Here is a 19,800-nt window from a genome sequence, read left to right on the forward strand (position 1 = left end):
TTGGGATGCAGTCAGTGATGTTTGTGTCATCCCTTCCTGCATCAATTTTGCATTGGGGGTGTGATGTTATTGACATGAACTGTGACCGTATTGATCAGGGATCGGCAACCTTTGGCACACAGCCTGTCAGGGAAATCCGCTGGGGGGCCAGGATGGTTTGTTTATCTGCAGCGTCCACAGGTTCAGCCAATCGCAGCTCCCACTGGCCGCGGTTCGCCATTCCAGGACAATAGGGGTGTGGGAAGCAGTGTGGGCCGAGGGATATGCTGGTCGCCGCTTCCCGCAGCCCCCATTGGGCTGTCAGTATATTTATGCCTGCATTTGTAATTTTCACTTCATGCATCTGAAGAAGTGGGTTTTTTACCCACAAAAGCTTATGCCCAAATAAATCTGTTAGTCTTTAAGGTGCCACCGGACTCCTTGTTGTTTTTTGTGGATACAGACTAACATGGCTACCCCCTGATACTTAGCTGACAATGGACTTTGGGAGATGCCAATCCACATCTGAGCTTTCCTGGAAATGTTCAAACTAACATGTAAACAATGGCGTCGGCCTGTAAAGAACTGAGTCATGGATGGACATGTGACTCCAAACTCCATCTTGCTGCTGTGATTTTCCACAGTAAGAACAAAGGGGTGTCCTTCCACATGGCAGAGGATATAAAAGTCCCTGGAAACCCCTCCATCTTGTCTTCAATCCTGCTTCAGACCTCTGGAGGAACTTTGCTACAAACTGAAGCTCTGAACAAAGGACTGAATGACCCATCCCAGCTGGGGATGTTCCAGAGACTTGATTTGAACCTGCAGTTTATTCTATCACTGCTACAAGCCTGAACCAAGAACTTTGCCATTACTGTATGTAACTGATCCCATTTAACCAATTCTAACTCTCATCTATATTTCTTTCTTTTTATGAATAAACTTTTAGATTCTAAAGGATTGGCAACAGCGTGATTTGTGGGTAAGATCTGACTGGTATAATGACCTGGGTCTGGGGCATGGTCCTTTGGGATCGAGAGAACCTTATTTCTATTATTGGGGTATTGGTTTTCATAACCATTCATCCCCATAACGAGTGGTGGTGATACTGGGAAACTGGAGTGTCTGAGGGAATTACTTGTGTGACTTGTGGTTAGCCCGTGGGGTGAGACCAAAGTCCTCTTAGTCTGGCTGACTTGGGTGTCTTAATAGTAAAGGACACCCAGCTTTGGGCTGTGACTGCCCTGCTCTAAGGAATTTATCCTGAATTGATACTCTCAGTTGTGTCCCGCCAGAGGCAGCATCGTTACACCTCCATGAATTTATCTAGTTCTTTTTTGAACCCTGTTATAGTCTTGGCCTTCACAACATCCTCCGGCAAGGAATTCCACGGGTTGGCTGAGTGTTGTGTGAAAAAATACTTCCTTTTGTTTGTTTTTAACCTGCTGCTTATTAAACACCCCGGGTGTTAGAATATTATCACTAAAGTGTAGAAACTTAAGTGAAGTTTTACGACTGACTGCAGGAGACCTCCTGCACCACTCCCAGACTGAAGTCCCCCATAACACAGTTTTTCTTCCCATGTCACAGACAAGAGGTTAGTGAATATCCCATTCTGTTCTCTGGTTTGATTTGGTGTCTGTAACAGACCCACCAGTACACCCGCTGGGCTTTGTTAGCACGTTCATCCATAGGCATGATCCTGCACTTCTGAGTTAGTAATACCTCTAAAACAGGTGATGCTGCCTGTAATGCAGAGTGCCCCCCCAAACCTTCCTAAAGAGGCTGTAACCAGTGAGTTTAACATCCCCGTCCTGCGACTCATCCTGCCAGGCCTTGGTGATGACAATTATACTGAATTTCTTCTCATTAATGAGAATTTCCAATTCCTCTGGCTTATTACCCAGATTCCCAGCATTGGGTCAGAGATAATTAAGAAATGTCTCCTCTTCACGTCCCTGCCAGCGCCGCTCAGTATGGTCCTGATATCTGGATCGTGTTTTACACTCATTTGTTCTGTGGTTTTGCCCCTTGGCCTCCCAGTAAATCATCTGACTTACTCTTGGGCACTACAGGTAAAGAATTTACTCAGAGGACTTGGAACTGCTTGAAACTCGTTATTTGGCAGCTTTCGAGTACATGGTGTTGCTTTAAATATTCCCCTCTGGCAAAGGGTCGACATGAGGAACTGCCGGCCGGTTGGTTCCATTATGGGGAAGCCACTTCTAACCCTTCCAGCACTTTAGTCAGTGGCTTTAGCTACAGTTACTAACGTGCCTGTTTCTTTTGGATGGTGCCATTGGTTAGCAAATGGAGCATCTCTCTTAAGAAATAAATATTATACTTACTTTTCAAAGGGTGAATTATCAATCCACTGCGGTTCCTTATTCACATCTTTCTTGAGTCCAATCCAATACTGCACATCAGTATTTTTCAGAAAATTCTAGGAAGAAAAGAGTTACGTAATGACACCCCTGCATTCAAGTGACAGCTGTGAAGAAGCAGAGAACTGCAGGGAAAGGATTAGCTGGTGGAGAAAAGGATGTTCCCATGAGCACCATCACATTGCTCCAGAAGTGGGGTTACCCAGCTAGCCAGGTGTGGGGCAGCTAACAGCATCCTCCCATAGAATCATAGAAGATTAGGGTTGAAAAAGATCTCAGGAGGTCATCTAGTCCCACCCCCTGCTCAAAGCAGGACCAACACCAACTAAATCATCCCAGCCAGGGCTTGGTCAAGCCTGACCTTAAAAACCTCTAAGGAAGGAGATTCCACCACCTCCCTAGGGAACCCATTCCAGTGCTTCACTGCCTTCCTGGTGAAATAGTGTTTCCTAAAATCCAACCTAGACCTCCCCTACTGCAACTTGAGACCATTACTCCTTGTTCTGTCATTTGCTACCACTGAGAACAGCCGAGCTCCATCCTCTTTGGAACTCCCCTTCAGGTAGTTGAAAGCTGCTATCAAATCCCCCGTCACTCTTCTTTTCTGCAGACTAAACAATCCCAGTTCCCTCAGCCTCTCCTCGTAAGTCATGAGCCCCAGCCCCCTAATCATTTTTGTTGCCCTCCGCTGGACTCCCTCCAATTTGTCCACATCGCTTCTGTAGTGGGGAGACCAAAACTGGACACAATACTCCAGGTGTGGCCTCACCAGTGTCGAACAAAGAGGAATAATCACTTCCCTCGATCTGCTGGCAATGCTCCTACTAAAACAGCCCAATATGCCATTGGCCTTCTTGGCAACAAGGGCACACTGTTGACTCATATCCAGCTTCTTGTCCACTGTAATCCCCAGGTCCTTTTCTGCAGAACTGCTGCTTAGCCCTAGTCTGTAGCAGTGCATGGGATTCTTCCGTCCTAAGTGCAGGACTCTGCACTTGTCCTCGTTGAACCTCATCAGGTTTCTTTTGGCCCAATCCTCCAATTTGTCTAGGTCACTCTGGACCCTATCTCTACCATCCAGCGTATCTACCTCTCCCCCCAGCTTAGTGTCATCTGCAAACTTGTTGAGGGTGCAATTAATCCCATCAAGATATTGAACAAAACAATTAATCCCATCAAGATATTGAACATAACTGGCCCCAGGACTGACCCCTGGGACACTCCGCTTGATACCGGCTGCCAACTAGACATCGCGCCGTTGATCACTACCTATTGAGCCCGACAATCTAGCCAGCTTTCTATCCACCTTATAGTCCATTCATCCAGCCCATACTTCTTTAACTTGCCGGCAAGAATACTGTGGGAGACCATATCAAGAGCTTTGCTAAAGTCAAGGTATATCACATCCACCGCTTTCCCCATATCCACAGAGCCAGTTATCTCATCATAGAAGGCAGTCAGGTTGGTCAGGCATGACTTGCCCTTGGTGAATCCATGTTTACTGTTCCTGATCACCTTCCTCTCCTCCAAGTGCTTCAAAATGGATTCCTTGAGGACCCGCTCCATGATTTTTCCAGGGACTGAGGTGAGGCTGACTGGCCTGTAGTTCCCCAGGTTCTCTTTCTTCCCTTTTTAAAACATGGCCTCTATATTTGTCTTTTTCCACTCATTGGAGATGCAGTGAGATTTTCAACACACTCCCACCTGACAGTCTCATCAGCAAAGTAGGGAAGGGCAGGCTAGATGAAATCACTATAAGAGAAATCCCTTAGCTACCATCTGAACTGGAACAAGGGCTGTACCAGGGGAAAGGATTGTGCCCAGACTAGGAAGGTGTCCAGTCTGTGAAAGAAACTTCTTGAAACATCTCTGAGGATGAGATTTTATCTGTATTCAGTTTTATTACTTTATTAGGCTTAGATTTGTGTGTTTTATTTTATTTTACTTGGTAATTCACTTTGTTCTGTCTGTTACTACTTGGAACCACTTAAATCCTACTTTCTGTATTTAATAAAATCACTTTTTACTTATTAATTAACCCAGAGTATGTATTAATACCTGGGGGGGGGGGGGAGAAACAGCTGTGCATCTCTCTCTATCAGTGTTATAGAGGGTGAACAATTTATGATTAAACGGATTTATTTGAGGTTTGGACCCCATTAGGAGTTGGGCATCTGAGTGTTAAAGACAGGAACACTTCTCTGAGCTGTTTTCAGTCAAGTCTGCAGCTTTGGGGCAAATAATTCAGACCCTGGGTCTGTGTTGGAGCAGACTGGCGTGTCTGGCTCAACAAGACAGGGTGCTGGAGTCCCGAGCTGGCAGGGAAAGCAGGGGCAGAAGTAGTCTTAGCACATCAGTTGGCAGCCCCCAGGGAGTTTCTGTGATCCAACCCGTCACAGGGGGGTCACAAGATTATTGTAGGGGGTGTGGCAAACCCAGGACAAATGGCTATGGGGGGGGGGGTAGTAATTAGTCCCAGGGGGTTAAAAGGCCTCTCCCAATCCACTGAGGAGAGATAACCGGGGGAAATAAGGTTCAGCTGGAAAAGGGGTTACTAGGGAACTAATTAGGTTCAGCTGGCTTCAACTGTTTGAGACCTTTTTAAACCCTCCCCGGCGTGGAAGGTGAGAGAGTGAGAGAAGCAGGGAAGCTGCCAGTAAGCTGGGTGTAGCTGAACCCTTCTGTCTGTTACAGCTGTCCCCCTGCTGCTCTGCTTGTGCTGAGTGGCTGCCCCCCCGGCCATGGAACTGACCAAAGTCACAGCCCGGCCCTGTTCATGGAAATGGCTTGTGCAGACTGACGGGAGCCATTGCTCTGCTCAGGGAGGTGGGGGCTTTTTCGCTCCTTTGTCTAGCTTCTTTGTTCGGACCCGGCTCGGTGTAGGGTGCTCCGCCCAGGTATGCGAGACCTAAAGTGGCCACATAGCTGAGCATATGAGTCATACCTGTGACTCAGAACTTGCCCAGACATGTCCTGTGCCTACCTGCAACCTTTCCCTGCCATCTCTCCTCCCCTGTATCAAGAGGAGCCAATCAAAGTTACTGGTGGGAAACTGCCTGAGTTTGCCCTTAAAGCCAGACATTTTCTGATCAGACCCCCAGAGAAGGTCCTTGCTTTGCCACCTAGTCTGATCAGCTAGGGGTCTTTGGGGGGCCCTCTCCCCACTCTCGTTTGTTTTTGAGTGTACCCCCATTTTTAAACTCCCCTCCCACGAACAACGAATTTGTGCCTGGAGATCTCCTGATTATTGTAAGCGAATCGAGTCCTCTCTGAGTCCTCTGATGCTGAAACTGCTGTTCCTGCTGCTGCTTTGGGGATTGGTAAGGAAAAGCCTCTTGCACACTCCCCTTGTTCTAGCTGCTGGCTTTCTCAGGCAGACCCAAGCTAACTCCTTGGTTTGTATCTGTAATCTGCTTCTAGCTCTGCAGTGCCTTTGCTGCTAGAAATAAGCCTGCTTGCAGCCACCACTAGTTAAACACCCCCCCTCTTGAAGCTGTATCCTGGACACACACCACTCTGCCCTCTGGAACTACCCCTAGTATAAGGTGCACCCATTAGGTTAGGTTTAGCCTTTAGTCTAGATAAATTGTAATTTCATTTTGCATAGTTGTGGTTAGGTTTAGAAAATTGCTTGCATTGTACTCTGTAAGTTAGGTTTAAAGAATTGTTGCATTGTGTTTTGTTACTTGCTAATTTGTGTAGTCTTGGTTAAGTTAAATCATAGATAAGATTTTACTGTGTTCTGTATAATTGTCTCTCTGCTGTTTAAACTTGCAGCCTGTCTGCTCTCTGCTACACCACGTGCTCCTCTTCCCCATCCCCCGACCTCACTCCTCTACCACTTTCTTCCTCTCTCTCTCTCTTTTAATCCCTTCCCCCATGTGCTCACCCTGCTCCTACTGCTGCCAAACCTCAATTGTATTACTGAAGTCTAGCATAAAACCCCATTGGTTACCCCTTTTCTCTCTAACACACCTCACATTTTACATTTACAGCACTGTGACACATTTTTATCTAAAGTTGTTGGTTAGTTAACACATTTTACCTATACTGTTAATTGGTTATATGCTGCTGTGACACACTCTTTACATAGAAATTGTTAGCTACCTGTTACATTTATACTTCAGTGTTAATTGGTTACCAACTGTATTGTACCCCACTATTGAAACCCCCTATCCTATTTACTAAAAGAAACCCCTCCCCAATTGTCTACCTTAACAAACCCCATACCCCTCACTATTGAATTTTCCCTGTTTTTGCATTTTCTTAATAAAGTTTATTTTGCACCCCACCAGTGCAGTAGTTGTCCCCCAAGATTCCCTACCTGCTGGCAGGGTCACCTTCCAGCAAGGAAGGCTGCACTCCCTCCCCAGAAGGGGAGAAAACAAGCACAAGGGACTGACTGAGGGAAGGAATAGCCAGACCCTGTACTACCTACGAGGATTTGCTTTGCCCAAGCCTGGGTCTCCAACACTAAAAAGGACTGAGCGTGCTGAGGAGAAGGCACTTTGCCACAGGGGGTGTGAGGTTACGAGTGTAATATAATATTTCATTGAAAGGTGACAGGGCCAGAAAGAGTTAATTACTTCACAGACTGACCTGACTCCTGACTGAACTTTAGAGACTGGTTAGGAAGATCTGTAAATGACTAGAGCTTTGAAATGCAGCCGGCATTGTTAGAGATAGAAGGGGAGATGTTTGCTCAGGTCTTGTGATGTAAGCAAACAAGTCTTGTCTATTGCTATAGCTTTAATTCAAAGGTCAAAAAAGGAATATTAACATTTATGATGACACTTGAGGGAAATAGTATTATTGTCTCTATGTCTCTTTGAAGGATGTGGTAACCTGGATCTGAACTGTTGAATGGATAAATTACCCTGTGCTAATTGCCAGGATGTTTGAGAGAAGGAGAGTTAGGCCTATTGTTTTCTCAGGCCGAAAGGCTGCTGGAAATGTATAAGAACCTTGGGACACGATCCTACTTCATCTCAGATCTGCTTTGGGTTTCAAGAGGGGGAAACCTTAAGCCACAAGGATTGAGATCCCCAGTCACTGACTGGAGCTACCCTGAATATGGACATTGGACTATAACCTCTGGACTATTTCAAAAAGGACTTTTGGCAACTACAAGTTCATCTCTACTATGTATCTGAACCTCAAGAATTGAATTCAAGTCTGTCTGTATATTGAACTTTTAACCAACACTTTCTCTCTTTTTTTCTTTTTAAATAAATTTTAGTTTAGTTGACAAGAATTGGCTATAAGCGCGTGTTTTGGGTAAGATCTAAGTTATAACTGGACCTCGGTATGTGGCTGGTTCTTTGGGATTGGAAGAACCTTTTCTTTTATATGATGAAATCAGAATTTCAGAATTAATATCATATGTTTGACATGTGTGTCTGGACGGAGGCCTGAGGCTGGGCACTTTAAGGGAACTGCATTGTTTGGACTTCTGAGTAACCAGTGAGGTACTACAGAAGCTGTTTTGGGCTGGTTGGTAAATCTAAGTATTGGAATATCCACCAGTGTTTGGGGTTTGTCTGCCCCGTTTTGTTTGCAGTTCACCCTGATTGAGTGACCTCGGCTGGCTCCCACAGGCAGCATCATCACAGGGGGTCACAGTGATGCCACCCTTACTTCTGCGCTGCCTTCAGAGCTGGGTGGCTGGAGCGTAGCAGCTGCTGACTGAGGGCCCAGCTCTGCAGTCTGAAGCACAGAAGTAAGGGTGGCAATACCATACCTGCCATCCTTACTTCTGCGCTGCTGCTAGCAGCAGCGCTGCCTTCAGAGCTGGGCTCACGGCCAGCAACTGCTGTTCTCCAGCCGCCCAGCTCTTAAGGCAGCGCCACCGCCAGCAGCAGCGCAGAACTAAGGGTAGCAGTCCTGCAACCCCCTCCCCCCACCCACACACACAATAATCTTGTGACCCTCCCCCACACAACTCCTTTTTTGGGTCAGAACCCCTACAATTACAACACTGTGAAATTTCAGATTTAAATAGCTGAAATTTTTTAAATTCTATGACCATGAAATTGACCAAATGGACTGTGCATTTGGTAGGGCCCTAGATATAACTCTAAGATTGTGTTAAGGCCTTCCCTGGTGAACAAGAGACGTGTGGGACTGAAGTCAAGGAGTCGGAATTGGTGTGTCAGATAATAGGCCTAATTGGTGGACAAAACAAGGAGGGGAGGGGCTGTTCCACCCACTGCTCCCTTCGGCATCCTTAAAGAAAGAGACTTTGGGAGACAAATTGCCTACTAGAGCCAGCTTCACCGTCCTGGCTGCCCTCCACCCCGTCTCCTGGGACCGTCGTCCGGATCCTGAGAGATGTCCTGGCCTGACCAGAACAGAGAGAGGGATGCAGATCACACCAGCTCTGGCTGAGTCCTGAACACCACTTGGGATGTGAGACTTCAACTCCCCATCGCCCTTGGGTGTCCCTTTCCTTCCCCACCTTATTTCTTCCCTCCCCATCCTTCTCCATTTGCCTTCTGTCTAATAAGAGTCTGGGCAGGCGGCCAAGACTGTACATGTTGTAACATGGCTGTGAGCCTGTGACCAGGGAGGCAGGGATGGTGCAAGGATATTTTGCGCCCTAGACAAAACTTCCACCTTCCACCCTCCCCCCCTTGCACATCTGTTCATTGAGGGGCAAATCCCAACGAGCCTTTATAGACCCCAGGGGCCAGCCATGCCCAGGGGCTGCTCCCCAGACCAGGTTCCCCCTCCCCACCGCCTGAACTCCCCTGGAGGGTGCACAGCCCCCCTGTGAGCCCTCCCATCCCACCTCAGCGGCCCCCGTCCCGAGTCCACTCACTGGCTTTGCCGGGCTTGGGCCACTGCAGCAGCTCGGCAGGGAGGAGCCACCTTCCGGAGGCACCGGAGAGCCAGAGCATCGGCAGGGTGGCAGCAGCCCTGCAAAGGTTTCGGCACTGGTAGCGGGGAACAGCCGCCCTCCTGCCCAGGCTGCGGCCCGGTGGCCCCCCCCCCCTCCCGGGGGCTCCCGCAGGCTGTAGCAGATGCATGTGGGCAGCTGCCCCCGTGTACCCCCCCTCACCACGCTCAGGCTCTGCGGCTTCTGGGCATGCATTGTAATAGAATTCCATGCAGGTACAAGGGGCTGTGCTAGTGCAACTTCTTGCAAGACTGGGGCTTTAGACTGGAAGCTGTTTAGAGCAGGGGCCATGTCTTTCTGTGCGTGCTACAAAGTGCCCGGCTGCTGTAAAGCAAGCTAATAAATACTAGTCTAGATTCCATGGACAGTGAAAGTGGAAATGGTATGAAAGGGCTGAATGGCAGGGCTCCCATTATTCCTTTCCTAATTTCTCCGAGTTTTACCCCCTTTCTCACTCTCTGTATAGTTCCTCTCCTGCTTTGGGCTCTATAAATATTTGCCCCTGTTCCCATAAACCTCCCCCACCCACAGTGGTCTCAGAGCCCAGCTAGATCAATTCAGCTCTTTTAGCCCCCACCCCATGAATTGATCCCTCCAGCCCCTGGATCATTGTCATTGCTCTTCTCTGAGCCCCCACCTATTTGCCAAGGCCCCATCCCCCCGACACCCCCTCTTTACACCGTGTTCCAGCTGCGGTCACACCGGCCGTGCATGTACCGTACCGGCGTTGTCCACCAGGTCCAGGATTTGGCAATAAGAAGCCCAGCAGATTTCCGGTCACAGTCTTCTTTACTTTTCTGCCAACTCTTCTTCTCCTTTGAGACGAACAAGCACTTTCCTCTGTACAACACCCAGTCTGCCGGGCAGCAGTCTGGAGGGAAGAGGGGGTGAGAAGCTCAGATGCTGTCCTGGCCCTGAGTGCAAATAATGGGCTCGTGCCCAGGGCTGTTGTCATAAATATAAATATAGGTGGAAGGGTAGCAACCTTTATGTATGCAGTAGCATAAAATCCCTCCTTGGCACCTGTACTGGATTGCTTTACCTGTAAGGGATTAAACAGTTCGAATAACCTAGTTGACACCTGACCAGAAGGACCAGTGGAGAAAGAAGATACTTTCAAATCAGAGAGGGGTGGGGGGAAGGATTTGTTGTTGGTCTTTTAAGAAACTGATTGATTTTCAGTGTCCTGAAGACAAAGTCTGGTCTGTGCTTACATTGCTAAGGCCCATTTCAGGGTTCCCCCCCACACTCTGAACTCTGGCGTACAGCTGTGGGGACCCGCATGAAAGACCCCCTAAGCTTATATTCTACCAGCTTAGGTTAAAACTTCCCCAAGGCACAAATTCCTTTCCTTAAACTTGGACAATATTGCTGCCACCCTTGAGTGATTTACACAAAAATTCAGGGAAGGGTCACTTGGAATCTCTATCCCCCCAAAACCCTTCACCCCCTTTCCTGGGGAGGCTTGAGAATAATAATATACCAATCAATTGCCTTAGCAATGAGGGCACAGACCAGACCCTTTGTCTTCAGGAGACAGAAAATCAATCAGATTCTTAAAGAAGAACTTTATTTATAAGGAAAAAAATAAAAATAAAAGAATCACACATAAGAACGGCCAGACTGGGTCAGACCAAAGGTCCATCTAGCCCAGTATCCTGTCTACCAACAGTGGCCAATGCCAGGTGCCCCAGAGAGAGTGAACAGAACAGGTAATGATCAAGTGATCCATCCCCTGTCATCCATCTCCACCCTCTGACAGACAGAGGCTAGAGACACCATTCCTTACCCATCCTGGCTAATAGCCATTAATGGACTTAACCACCATGAATTTATCCAGTTCTCTTTTAAACCCTGTTATATAGTCCTAGCCTTCACAAACTCCTCAGGCAAGTTGACTGTGCGCTGTGTGAAGAACTTCCTTTTATTTGTTTTAAACCTGCTGCCCATTAATTTCATTTGGTGGCCCCTAGTTCTTGTATTATGGGAACGAGTATTTACTTATTTACTTTCTCTATATCACTCATGATTTTATAGACCTCTATCATAGCCCCCCTTAGTCGCCACTTTTCCAAGCTGAAAAGTCCTAGCCTCTTTAATCTCTCCTCATATGGGACCCATTCCAAACCCCTCATTATTTTAGTTGCCCTTCTCTGAACTTTTTCTAATGCCAGTGTATCTTTTTTGAGATGAGACCACATCTGCACGCAGTATTCGAGATGGGGCGTACCATGGATTTATATAAGGGCAATAAGCTATTCTCCGTCTTATTCTCTATCCCTTTTTTAATGATTCCTAACATCCTGTTTGCTTTTTTGACCACCGCTGCACACTACGTGGACGTCTTCAGAGAACTATCCACGATGACTCCAAGATCTTTTTCCTGACTTGATGTAGCTAAATTAGCCCCCATCATATTGTATGTGTAGTTGGGGTTATTTTTTCCAATGTGCATTACTTTATATTTATCCACATTAAATTTCATTTGCCATTTTGTTGCCCAATCACTTAGTTTTGTGAGATCTTTTTGAAGTTCATCACAGTCTGCTTTGGTCTTAACTATCTTGAGCAGTTTAGTATTGTCTGCAAACTTTGCCACCTCACTGTTTACCCCTTTCTCCAGATCATTTATGAATAAATTGAATAGGATTGCAAAATCAGGTTGGAAGGTAACTTTACAGGGTAAATAAAAAGATTTAAAACACAGAGGATTCCCCTCTGGCTCAGCTTCACAGTTACAAAACAGGAATAAAACTACCTCTGTAGCACTGGAAAATTTGCAAGCTAAAACAAAACATAACCTAACGCCTTTCTTTGCCCACTTACAATTTCTGAGATTTCAGATGGATTATTCCAGGTATATTTTCAGGAGATGTTGTACCTGCTTGGCTTTTCTTCCCGTCCAGAGAGGGAACAAAAGAAGAGAGCAACAACACATACTTTCAAATCTGGGGGGGAAGTATCTTCTTTCTCCACTGGTCCTTCTGGTCAGGTGTCAACTAGGTTATTCGAACTGTTTAATCCCTTACAGGTAAAGCAATCCAGTACAGGTGCCAAGGAGGGATTTTATGCTACTGCATACATAAAGGTTGCTACCCTTCCACCTATATTTATGACAGCTGTACAAAGAATGCCTGGTCCCTCCCAGGGGCTCACACTCCCGCAGACTCACGGCTGCCCCAGGAGCTGCTTCGAGCAGGGGGGCGGGAGGGAGGTTCTCGAGGGTTTGGGGCAAGCTGGGAGCTGAGTTCAGGATTCAGATACAAATGTAACTGTCCATGGGGTTCACGGGAGCCCCCAGCCTTCCCGATATGTCCTACAGCCCCTGATTCGCCCTTCCAAAGGTGTGAACCCTCCAGTACCACGACCATCAGCTCCAGCCGACTCCGCTGTGGCTCTGTGGGAAGCATTTCACATGTGGGGTAAACGAGCCCCATCTCCCTGGCCTTTCGCTCTGCCAGCCCCAGGGGTTCAGCCACCGGGAGGATGTGGGCACTGCTCCGTTACAGCTCTGGCCGGAGGGCTGGGCAGGCAGCAGGCACAGGCTGGGCAGTGATGCGCAGACAGACTGAGCCGTTTCCCTCATTCTGACAGAGCTCCTTGTTCAGTGTGAGCAGACAGCGACTCGCTGCCCTTGTCACCTGGCACCACCTCCTCCCCGTGCCCGTCTCTGCCCAGTTGGGAGGCCCCAGGCTTTCTGCGATGGTGCGTCGTCCTCGGGGCTGGGATTCTGCCCTTGGCGAGGGGGCAGGGCCCCGGCTGGAGAGTTGCCAGCTCGCCTGCCAGGGAGCCGGGGCAGGACTGGCAGGGGCAGTGCCACCCTCGGGGAAGCTGATCTCATTTTTTAAGGCCTGGGATAGTTTATTTGCCTGGGGTGGGCGAAGCACCGAGAGCGTCACGGGCACAAACTGTGACTCAACCTGCCCTGCGTGTGAGCGTCTGCTGCGAAAAATCCCAAAGGCCAAGGGGCCCGTTGTGTGCTGGGCCCCATGGGCTGTTTACACGCGTCGCCCAGTTCTGAACACGTGGGGGAGAGGCCTGGACCTGCATTGTGGGGCTGCAGGTGGGTCTGAGGAGCACCAGCAGATCGGGGCAGGGGGCAGGGAGAGCAGGGGGGTGCAAGCAGAGCTCAGTGGTGGAGGAGCAGCACTCTGTTAGCTCTTAGCCAGACTGGATCGTGGGATCTCGGCTGACTAATGATCATGTTCATAGTTCGTATTTAGCCAGCACCTTTTCTCCAAGGCCCTAGCTTGGTTCTACACATAAACCGTTAGACCAGCCACGTGTAGGCCTTGCTTCATGGACCCCTGAAATGCAGCCACCTCTGGGGTGGGATGCAGCGTGTTTAACAGCTGAAACAGCAGAGGGATTTAGGGGAGCCAGTGGGAACTGGGCTAGGACAGCAGGTTCACATCCCAATTCTTATTCCATGGAACCGGCCAGTGCCCACCACCCGGGGTTTCCTGTCTCGTCTCCAGCAGTTCCCCTCCCCCCCCCCGGTCCCCCCCAACACACACACACTCCCCTGCACCATGCAGACCTGGGGGCCAGCGCGGCCTGGGGGAAAAGCTGCCCCTCCTGAATGACCAGAGCCGCTTGCTGCGGTATGGCCCTGGCGCTGGGTGCTCCCCCTCCTCCCCACCAGGGCTCGGCTGTCCCTGCCAGGGGGTGGGGCACCCCAGTGACCCCCACCCCGGGAAGGCAGTACCTGTCTGCTCGCAGGGGCGGATGCTGGACAGGGCGTTCTCCGTCTGGTTCAGCTTCTCTTTAATTTCTGTCTTCTCCTCCTGTACCCTCGCCAGCTCCTCCTTCGATCCCTCTAACGCGGCCTCCAGCAGTCGCAGCTGCTCCTGTGTGCTGTTCTCCTTCAGCCACATCTGCTCCAGCTCCTGCCTCGCCTGCTCCAGCTCCTGCCTGGCCTGCTCCAGCTCCCTCGCCGTCTGCTCCAGGGTGGCCCCCTTGGTGCTGACTTGCTGGGAGAGGCGGCTGCTCTCTGCCTCGTGCGCTCGGGACGCCTGCTGCAGATGCTGGGAAACCTGCCAGTCTGCAGGGGACAGACAGGGTGAGCCTGGGCCATACAGCCCTTTGGCCAGCAGAGCCAGGAAACCCCCCAGTGCGCTGCCTGGCCCCAGCAACGTCTGTGCTGGTGGGCGGGTGCCAGGCGGGCGGCGGGTAGGGGTCCCAAGTAACAGGGCCCCACCCCTCCCCACCTGGGCCCCTCCAAGAGAGGATTCCCTGACAGGGCCCCCCATGGCTCCCTAGTGACAGGGCCCCCCTGCCTGCCCTGGGACAGGGCCCCCCACATCTTCCTGGTAACAGGGCCCCCGCCTGCCCCGGGACAGGGCCCCCCACATCTCCCTGGTAACAGGGCCTCCCCCCCCCGCCTGCCCGGGACAGGGCCCCCACATCTCCCTGGTAACAGAGCCCCTGCCTGCCCGGGACAGGGCCCCCCACATCTCCCTGGTAACAGGGCCCCCACCTGCCCCGGGACAGGCCCCCCACATCTCCCTGGTAACAGGGCCCCCGCCTGCCCCGGGACAGGCCCCCCACATCTCCCTGGTAACAGGGCCCCCACCTGCCCCGGGACAGGGCCCCCCACATCTCTCTGGAAACAGGGCCCCCACCTGCCCGGGACAGGCCCCCCACATCTCCCTGGTAACAGGACCCCCCCCCCCCCCGCCTGCCCGGGACAGGGCCCCCCACATCTCCCTGGTAACAGGGCCCCCACCTGCCCCGGGACAGGGCCCCCCACATCTCCCTGGTAACAGGGCCCCCACCTGCCCCGGGACAGGGCCCCCCACATCTCTCTGGTAACAGGGCCCCCGCCTGCCCGGGACAGGGCCCCCCACATCTCCCTGGTAACAGGGCCCCTCCCCCCCCGCCTGCCCGGGACAGGGCCCCCCATGGCTCCCCAGCTGATCCGTGTTGCTGCTGGGGAGGTTTCCTGAGCTGCAGCCTGAACTCTCCTTTGCTCGGGTTCACCCACACACTGCGCCCTGAGCCCCCCTCACTCTCCCTGGGGTCCCCGGCCCCCCACATCATCACTCCCCACATGCAGCCCCTTCCCTCTCCCCTGGCCGGGTGTTTCCTCCCCACATCCCCCCATTGGCTGGTGCCCACAGCCCGGGTCCCCTACTCACAGCGAACCCCCAGGCCAATGGTGGTGGCCAGGAGGAAGAGGCAGGCCCCCAGCAGGCCGAGGGGCAGGTACCACGTGCTCCACCTGGGCTCTGCGGGAGAGAACCGGCTGCGTTAACGAGGGGAGCACTGGGCACCATCTTTCCCCCCACCCCCCGAGAGGGCAACGTGCCTGGGAACCCAACTCCATGGCCAGCTCCCCCCTCAAGCTACCCAGGCAATGGGGCTCAGCCCCCCAGGAGGGCAGTGGGAGCCACGGGAGAGCTCCCAGTGCATGGGGCCCGCAGGGACATGACCAGGGCTTAGGCTACCAGCTCCGGTTCCCCACAGTGCGTGGCTGGCAGCCTGGTAAGAACGAGGGGGGATTTGATAGCAGCTTTCAACTACCTGAAGGGGGTTCCAAAGAGGATGGAGCTCGGCTGTTCTCAGTGGTACCAGATGACAGAACAAGGAGTAATGGTCTCAAGTTGCAGTGGGGGAGGTCTAGGTTGGATATTAGGAAACACTATTTCACTAGGAGGGTGGTGAAGCACTGGAATGGGTTCCCTAGGGAGGTGGTGGAATCTCCTTCCTTAGAGGTTTTCAAGGTCAGGCTTGACATGGCATGGCCAGCCCAGCTGCTGGAGTGCAGGTACACCCCGTGGGCAGGTCTGGGCTAATCCCAGGTGCTGGGTCATTCCGACCTGATCCCTGAGCCAGCCGGGAGTGGACCCCGCAGACAGCAAAGCCCCAGCAGCCCCCCAAGCCCGTCTCTGGGGCCAGACGAGGTCCCTGGCCGGCTACGCTGGGTGCTCGCAGCTCCACTCAGAGCCGGGCGAGCGGCAGGGCCCCTCCGAGCGGCAGGGGGAGGCAGTTCCAGCCGGGCCCCCACCAAAGGAGGCTCCAGCGAGCGTTGGCCGCAGCAGCTCTGTAGGGCTCCACGCCCCAGGGCAGTTACACGGGGGCTCTGCAGCCAGCGGGGACACAGGACACAGCCCTTATTGTATACGGCAATTCGCTACCATGGCTGCTTGTGTTTAGGTGTCTGCAGATGTAGCTCATGTCCCTGTTATAGACGTCATTGCCATGACACTCTGGGGGTTGGTTGTCTCTGTGGTCAGAATTTCCCTTTAAACCCTCTATTTTCAGCTCCCCAGTAGTTGGGGGTTACGTTGGGCCGTTTATCTCTTCAAAGTTCATAGGCCTCAAGCTATACGCTCACTGCTGAAGCTAATGTCTTACAGGAGATGGGCCCTCAGGCTCCTCGCATTACCGCTGACTATAGTAACAGTATGACGTTAACATAATCTGTAACCGTATAGATCACTGTTGCAACCACTGCTATATATTTGCAGCAAATATCTGGTCTCCCATGTTTAAGAAGGATGAATTCATACCGGAATAGGTACAGAGAAGGGCCACTAGGATGATCCGAGGAATGGAAAACCTTCCTTATGGGAGGAGACTCAAGAGCTTGGCTTGTTTAGCCTAACCAAAAGAAGGCTGAGGGGAGATATGATTGTTCTCTATAAATATATCATAGGGATAAATACCAGGGAGGGAGAGGAATTATTTAAGCTCAGGACCAATGTGGACACAAGAACAAATGGATATAAACTGCCCATCAGGAAGTTTAGACTTGAAATTAGATGAAGGTTTCTAACCATCAGAGGAGTGAAGTTCTGGAACAGCCTTCCAAGGGGAGCAGTGGGGGCAAAAGACATATCTGGCTTCAAGACTAAGCTTGATAAGTTTATGGAGGGGATGGTATGATGGGATAGCTTAATTTTGGCAATTAATTGATCTTTGACTATTAGCGGTAAATATGCTCGATGGGATCTGTTACTACAGATAATTCTTTCCTAGGTGCTGGCTGGTGAGTCTTGCCCACATGCTCAGAGTTTAGCCGATTGCCATATTTGGGGTCAGGAAGGAATTTTCCCCCGGGGCAGATTGGCAGAAGCCCTGGAGGGTTTTCGCCTTCCTCTGCAGCGTGGGGCACGGGTCACTTGCTGGAGGATTCTCTGCAGCTTGAAGTCTTGAAACCATGATTTGAGGACTTCAATGGCTCAGACATAGGTTAGTTACAGGAGTGGGTGGGTGAGATTCTGTGGCCTGCATTGTGCAGGGGGTCAGACTAGATGATCATAATGGTCCCTTCTGACCTTGAAGTCTATGATTCTATCGTACAAAGGTTGTCATGTGAGGTGTCTAAGACAAGGTTATCATTTGCTGGTTATGATTATTCATATATGGAGATATACCTATCTCATAGAACTGGAAAGGATCCTGAAAGGTCATCAAGTCCAGCTGAAGGGTTAAAATCCATGTGCATTTTATATAACAACCTGGTATATGGATTGTGCCAGCTCTTTTCCAGACCCAAAGTCCAGAGTTTGGTCTGGAGACCAGAGGCCTAGCAATAGTGATTAGCTAAGAGAAAGCTGGGGTAAACAAGATAACATTGCCTTTGCTAAGATATGCTTGCTCAGTAGAAATGCCAGATGTTGAAGCAATAACTGAATAATTATGTTTCATCCAATGATTCAAATTGAACAAAGGATCCCTGTTCCTATTGTGTTTCTCCTGTAGGGAAACAGTCTTCCCACAGATCCAACCTTGAGTTTATGAAAAGTTGGCATATGTCAGTATAAAGATATGGCATTCTTCCACCTCCCTTCCCAGGGACCAATGCCCTGCCTTAAGACATAAAGAAGACAATCTGTATTGTCATGTACTTTCACTGTTTCTTTGCTTTAACCCCTAGGAATGTACCTGTTGGACAATCAAAGAAGTTGCTCCATTCCTATGGACCCCAAATCAGAATTCAACATATATATTTTATACTAATAACATTTTATCAAAGTATTAATTAAATGTTAACTTGCTAACTTGAGACCCTGGACGGAGACATTATGTAACCTTTTAACCATTGGCTATTGTGCTATCTTGTCTTGCTGCAAAACCTATCCCGGGGTGTGGAACTGCCTACCTCGTCACTTTCCCCTGCCCATGGAAAATCTATATATTCCATTGTAATCAATTGATTGACAGTGTCTCTGAGCCTAATAAGCCAGGTGACACTCCGCCAGCCCTGTGTGTAATAAACTCCTATACTTGGCCTCTACATCATGTGGATTTATGTCCTTCATAAGTCCCCTGCCTTTACTTGCAGGACCAAGTACTGATTTTTGCTCCCGATCCCTAAGTGGCCCCCTCAAGGATTGAACTCACAATCCTCGGTTTAGCAGGCTAATGCTCAAACCACTGAGCTCTCCCTCCTTTGCTATCTGGATGCCTGTATCATTTTTGTATTTAAAGTTATAAGTATTGGCTCTATACTGTCTGTATTTCAAACTTGTGCTCTGCTTCTGAGTGACACCCCAGACAATTTGGCGTCAGCTCTGCCTGGCCTGCTTGATGGCCCACTAACAGGGCCGGCTCCAGGCACCAGCTGAGCAAACTGGTGCTTGGGGCGGCAGATTGTTCGAGGCGGCATTCTGCCCAATCCTAGGGCAGCACGGCCGCTTTTTGTTGTTGTTGTTCTGCTCCGGCCGCCCTGTAGGGGGCGGCGGCGTGGAGAACCAGAGCGCCCTGCAGGGCAGTCCTCTTCCTTCCCGCCCCGCCGACCGGAGCGGAGCCCTTGCGGCAGGAGGCGGCGCAGCGGGAGGGGCCGCGTGGCAGCGCCCCTGCTGTAGCCCCTGGCCCACTCCCTCCCCCTTCCCCGCCCCCCAGCCGGTCCCCCTGCACCCACGCTCCGGCCGTGCCGCAGGTTTTTTTTTTTGCTTTGCCATTCTGGCTACCCCGTTTTTTTTTGTTTTTTGCTTGGGGCAGCCAAAAAGCCAGAGCCGGCCCTGCCCACTAAGGACCATCAGCTAATACAAGTGACCCATTGAGAGACGGCAGATACACCTTGTGACTCAGCAAGGCAGGGACAGGCCTATGGACAGAACTCAGGTTTTTCCAGGCCATGTGCTGGGCAGCTTGTAGTTGGAACAAAGGAAGCAGAGGCCACATGGCAAGAGACTATGAAAGGCAGCTGCATCTCCTCCATCTTGTCTTCAATCCTGCTTCTGACCTCTGGAGGGACTTTGCTACAAACGGAAACTCTGAACAAAGGACTGAATGACCCATCCCAGCTGGGGATGTTCCAGAGATTTGATTTGAACCTGCTCTTATGTGAATCTCTGCAAAGCAACATGATTGGAGAAGAAATATTCAACTGCATTAACAATTTTATCAGAAAGGATGAAATTAGTTGGGGAAAATGTATTGATGTATGTACTGATGGTGCTCGGGCCATGATCGGGAAGATGAAGGGAGCTGTAATGCGAATCATAAGTGTGGCACCAGAAAGCACTAAGAGCCTTTGTGTTCTACACAACCACTTGCAGTTAAAAAAATACCAGCATCTCTGAAAAT

At 50.6% G+C, this 19,800-nt stretch overlaps 1 protein-coding gene across 1 annotated transcript in view; it reads right to left on the reverse strand.

The window, feature by feature from the left end:
- Positions 1-19,800, reverse strand: part of LOC128839749 (B-cell differentiation antigen CD72-like) — a 41,098-nt gene that overhangs the window by 4,969 nt on the left and 16,329 nt on the right. Inside the window, exons 3-6 of the mRNA XM_054032997.1 lie at positions 15,402-15,491; positions 13,970-14,305; positions 9,984-10,132; positions 2,328-2,422 (exon numbers count right to left, since the gene is read on the reverse strand). Coding sequence (XP_053888972.1) covers positions 2,328-2,422; positions 9,984-10,132; positions 13,970-14,305; positions 15,402-15,491 — 670 coding nt within the window. The remainder of the gene's footprint in view (positions 1-2,327; positions 2,423-9,983; positions 10,133-13,969; positions 14,306-15,401; positions 15,492-19,800) is intronic.

Source organism: Malaclemys terrapin, chromosome 6 (genome assembly GCF_027887155.1).
Source record: "Malaclemys terrapin pileata isolate rMalTer1 chromosome 6, rMalTer1.hap1, whole genome shotgun sequence".
Taxonomy (NCBI): Eukaryota; Metazoa; Chordata; order Testudines; family Emydidae; genus Malaclemys; species Malaclemys terrapin.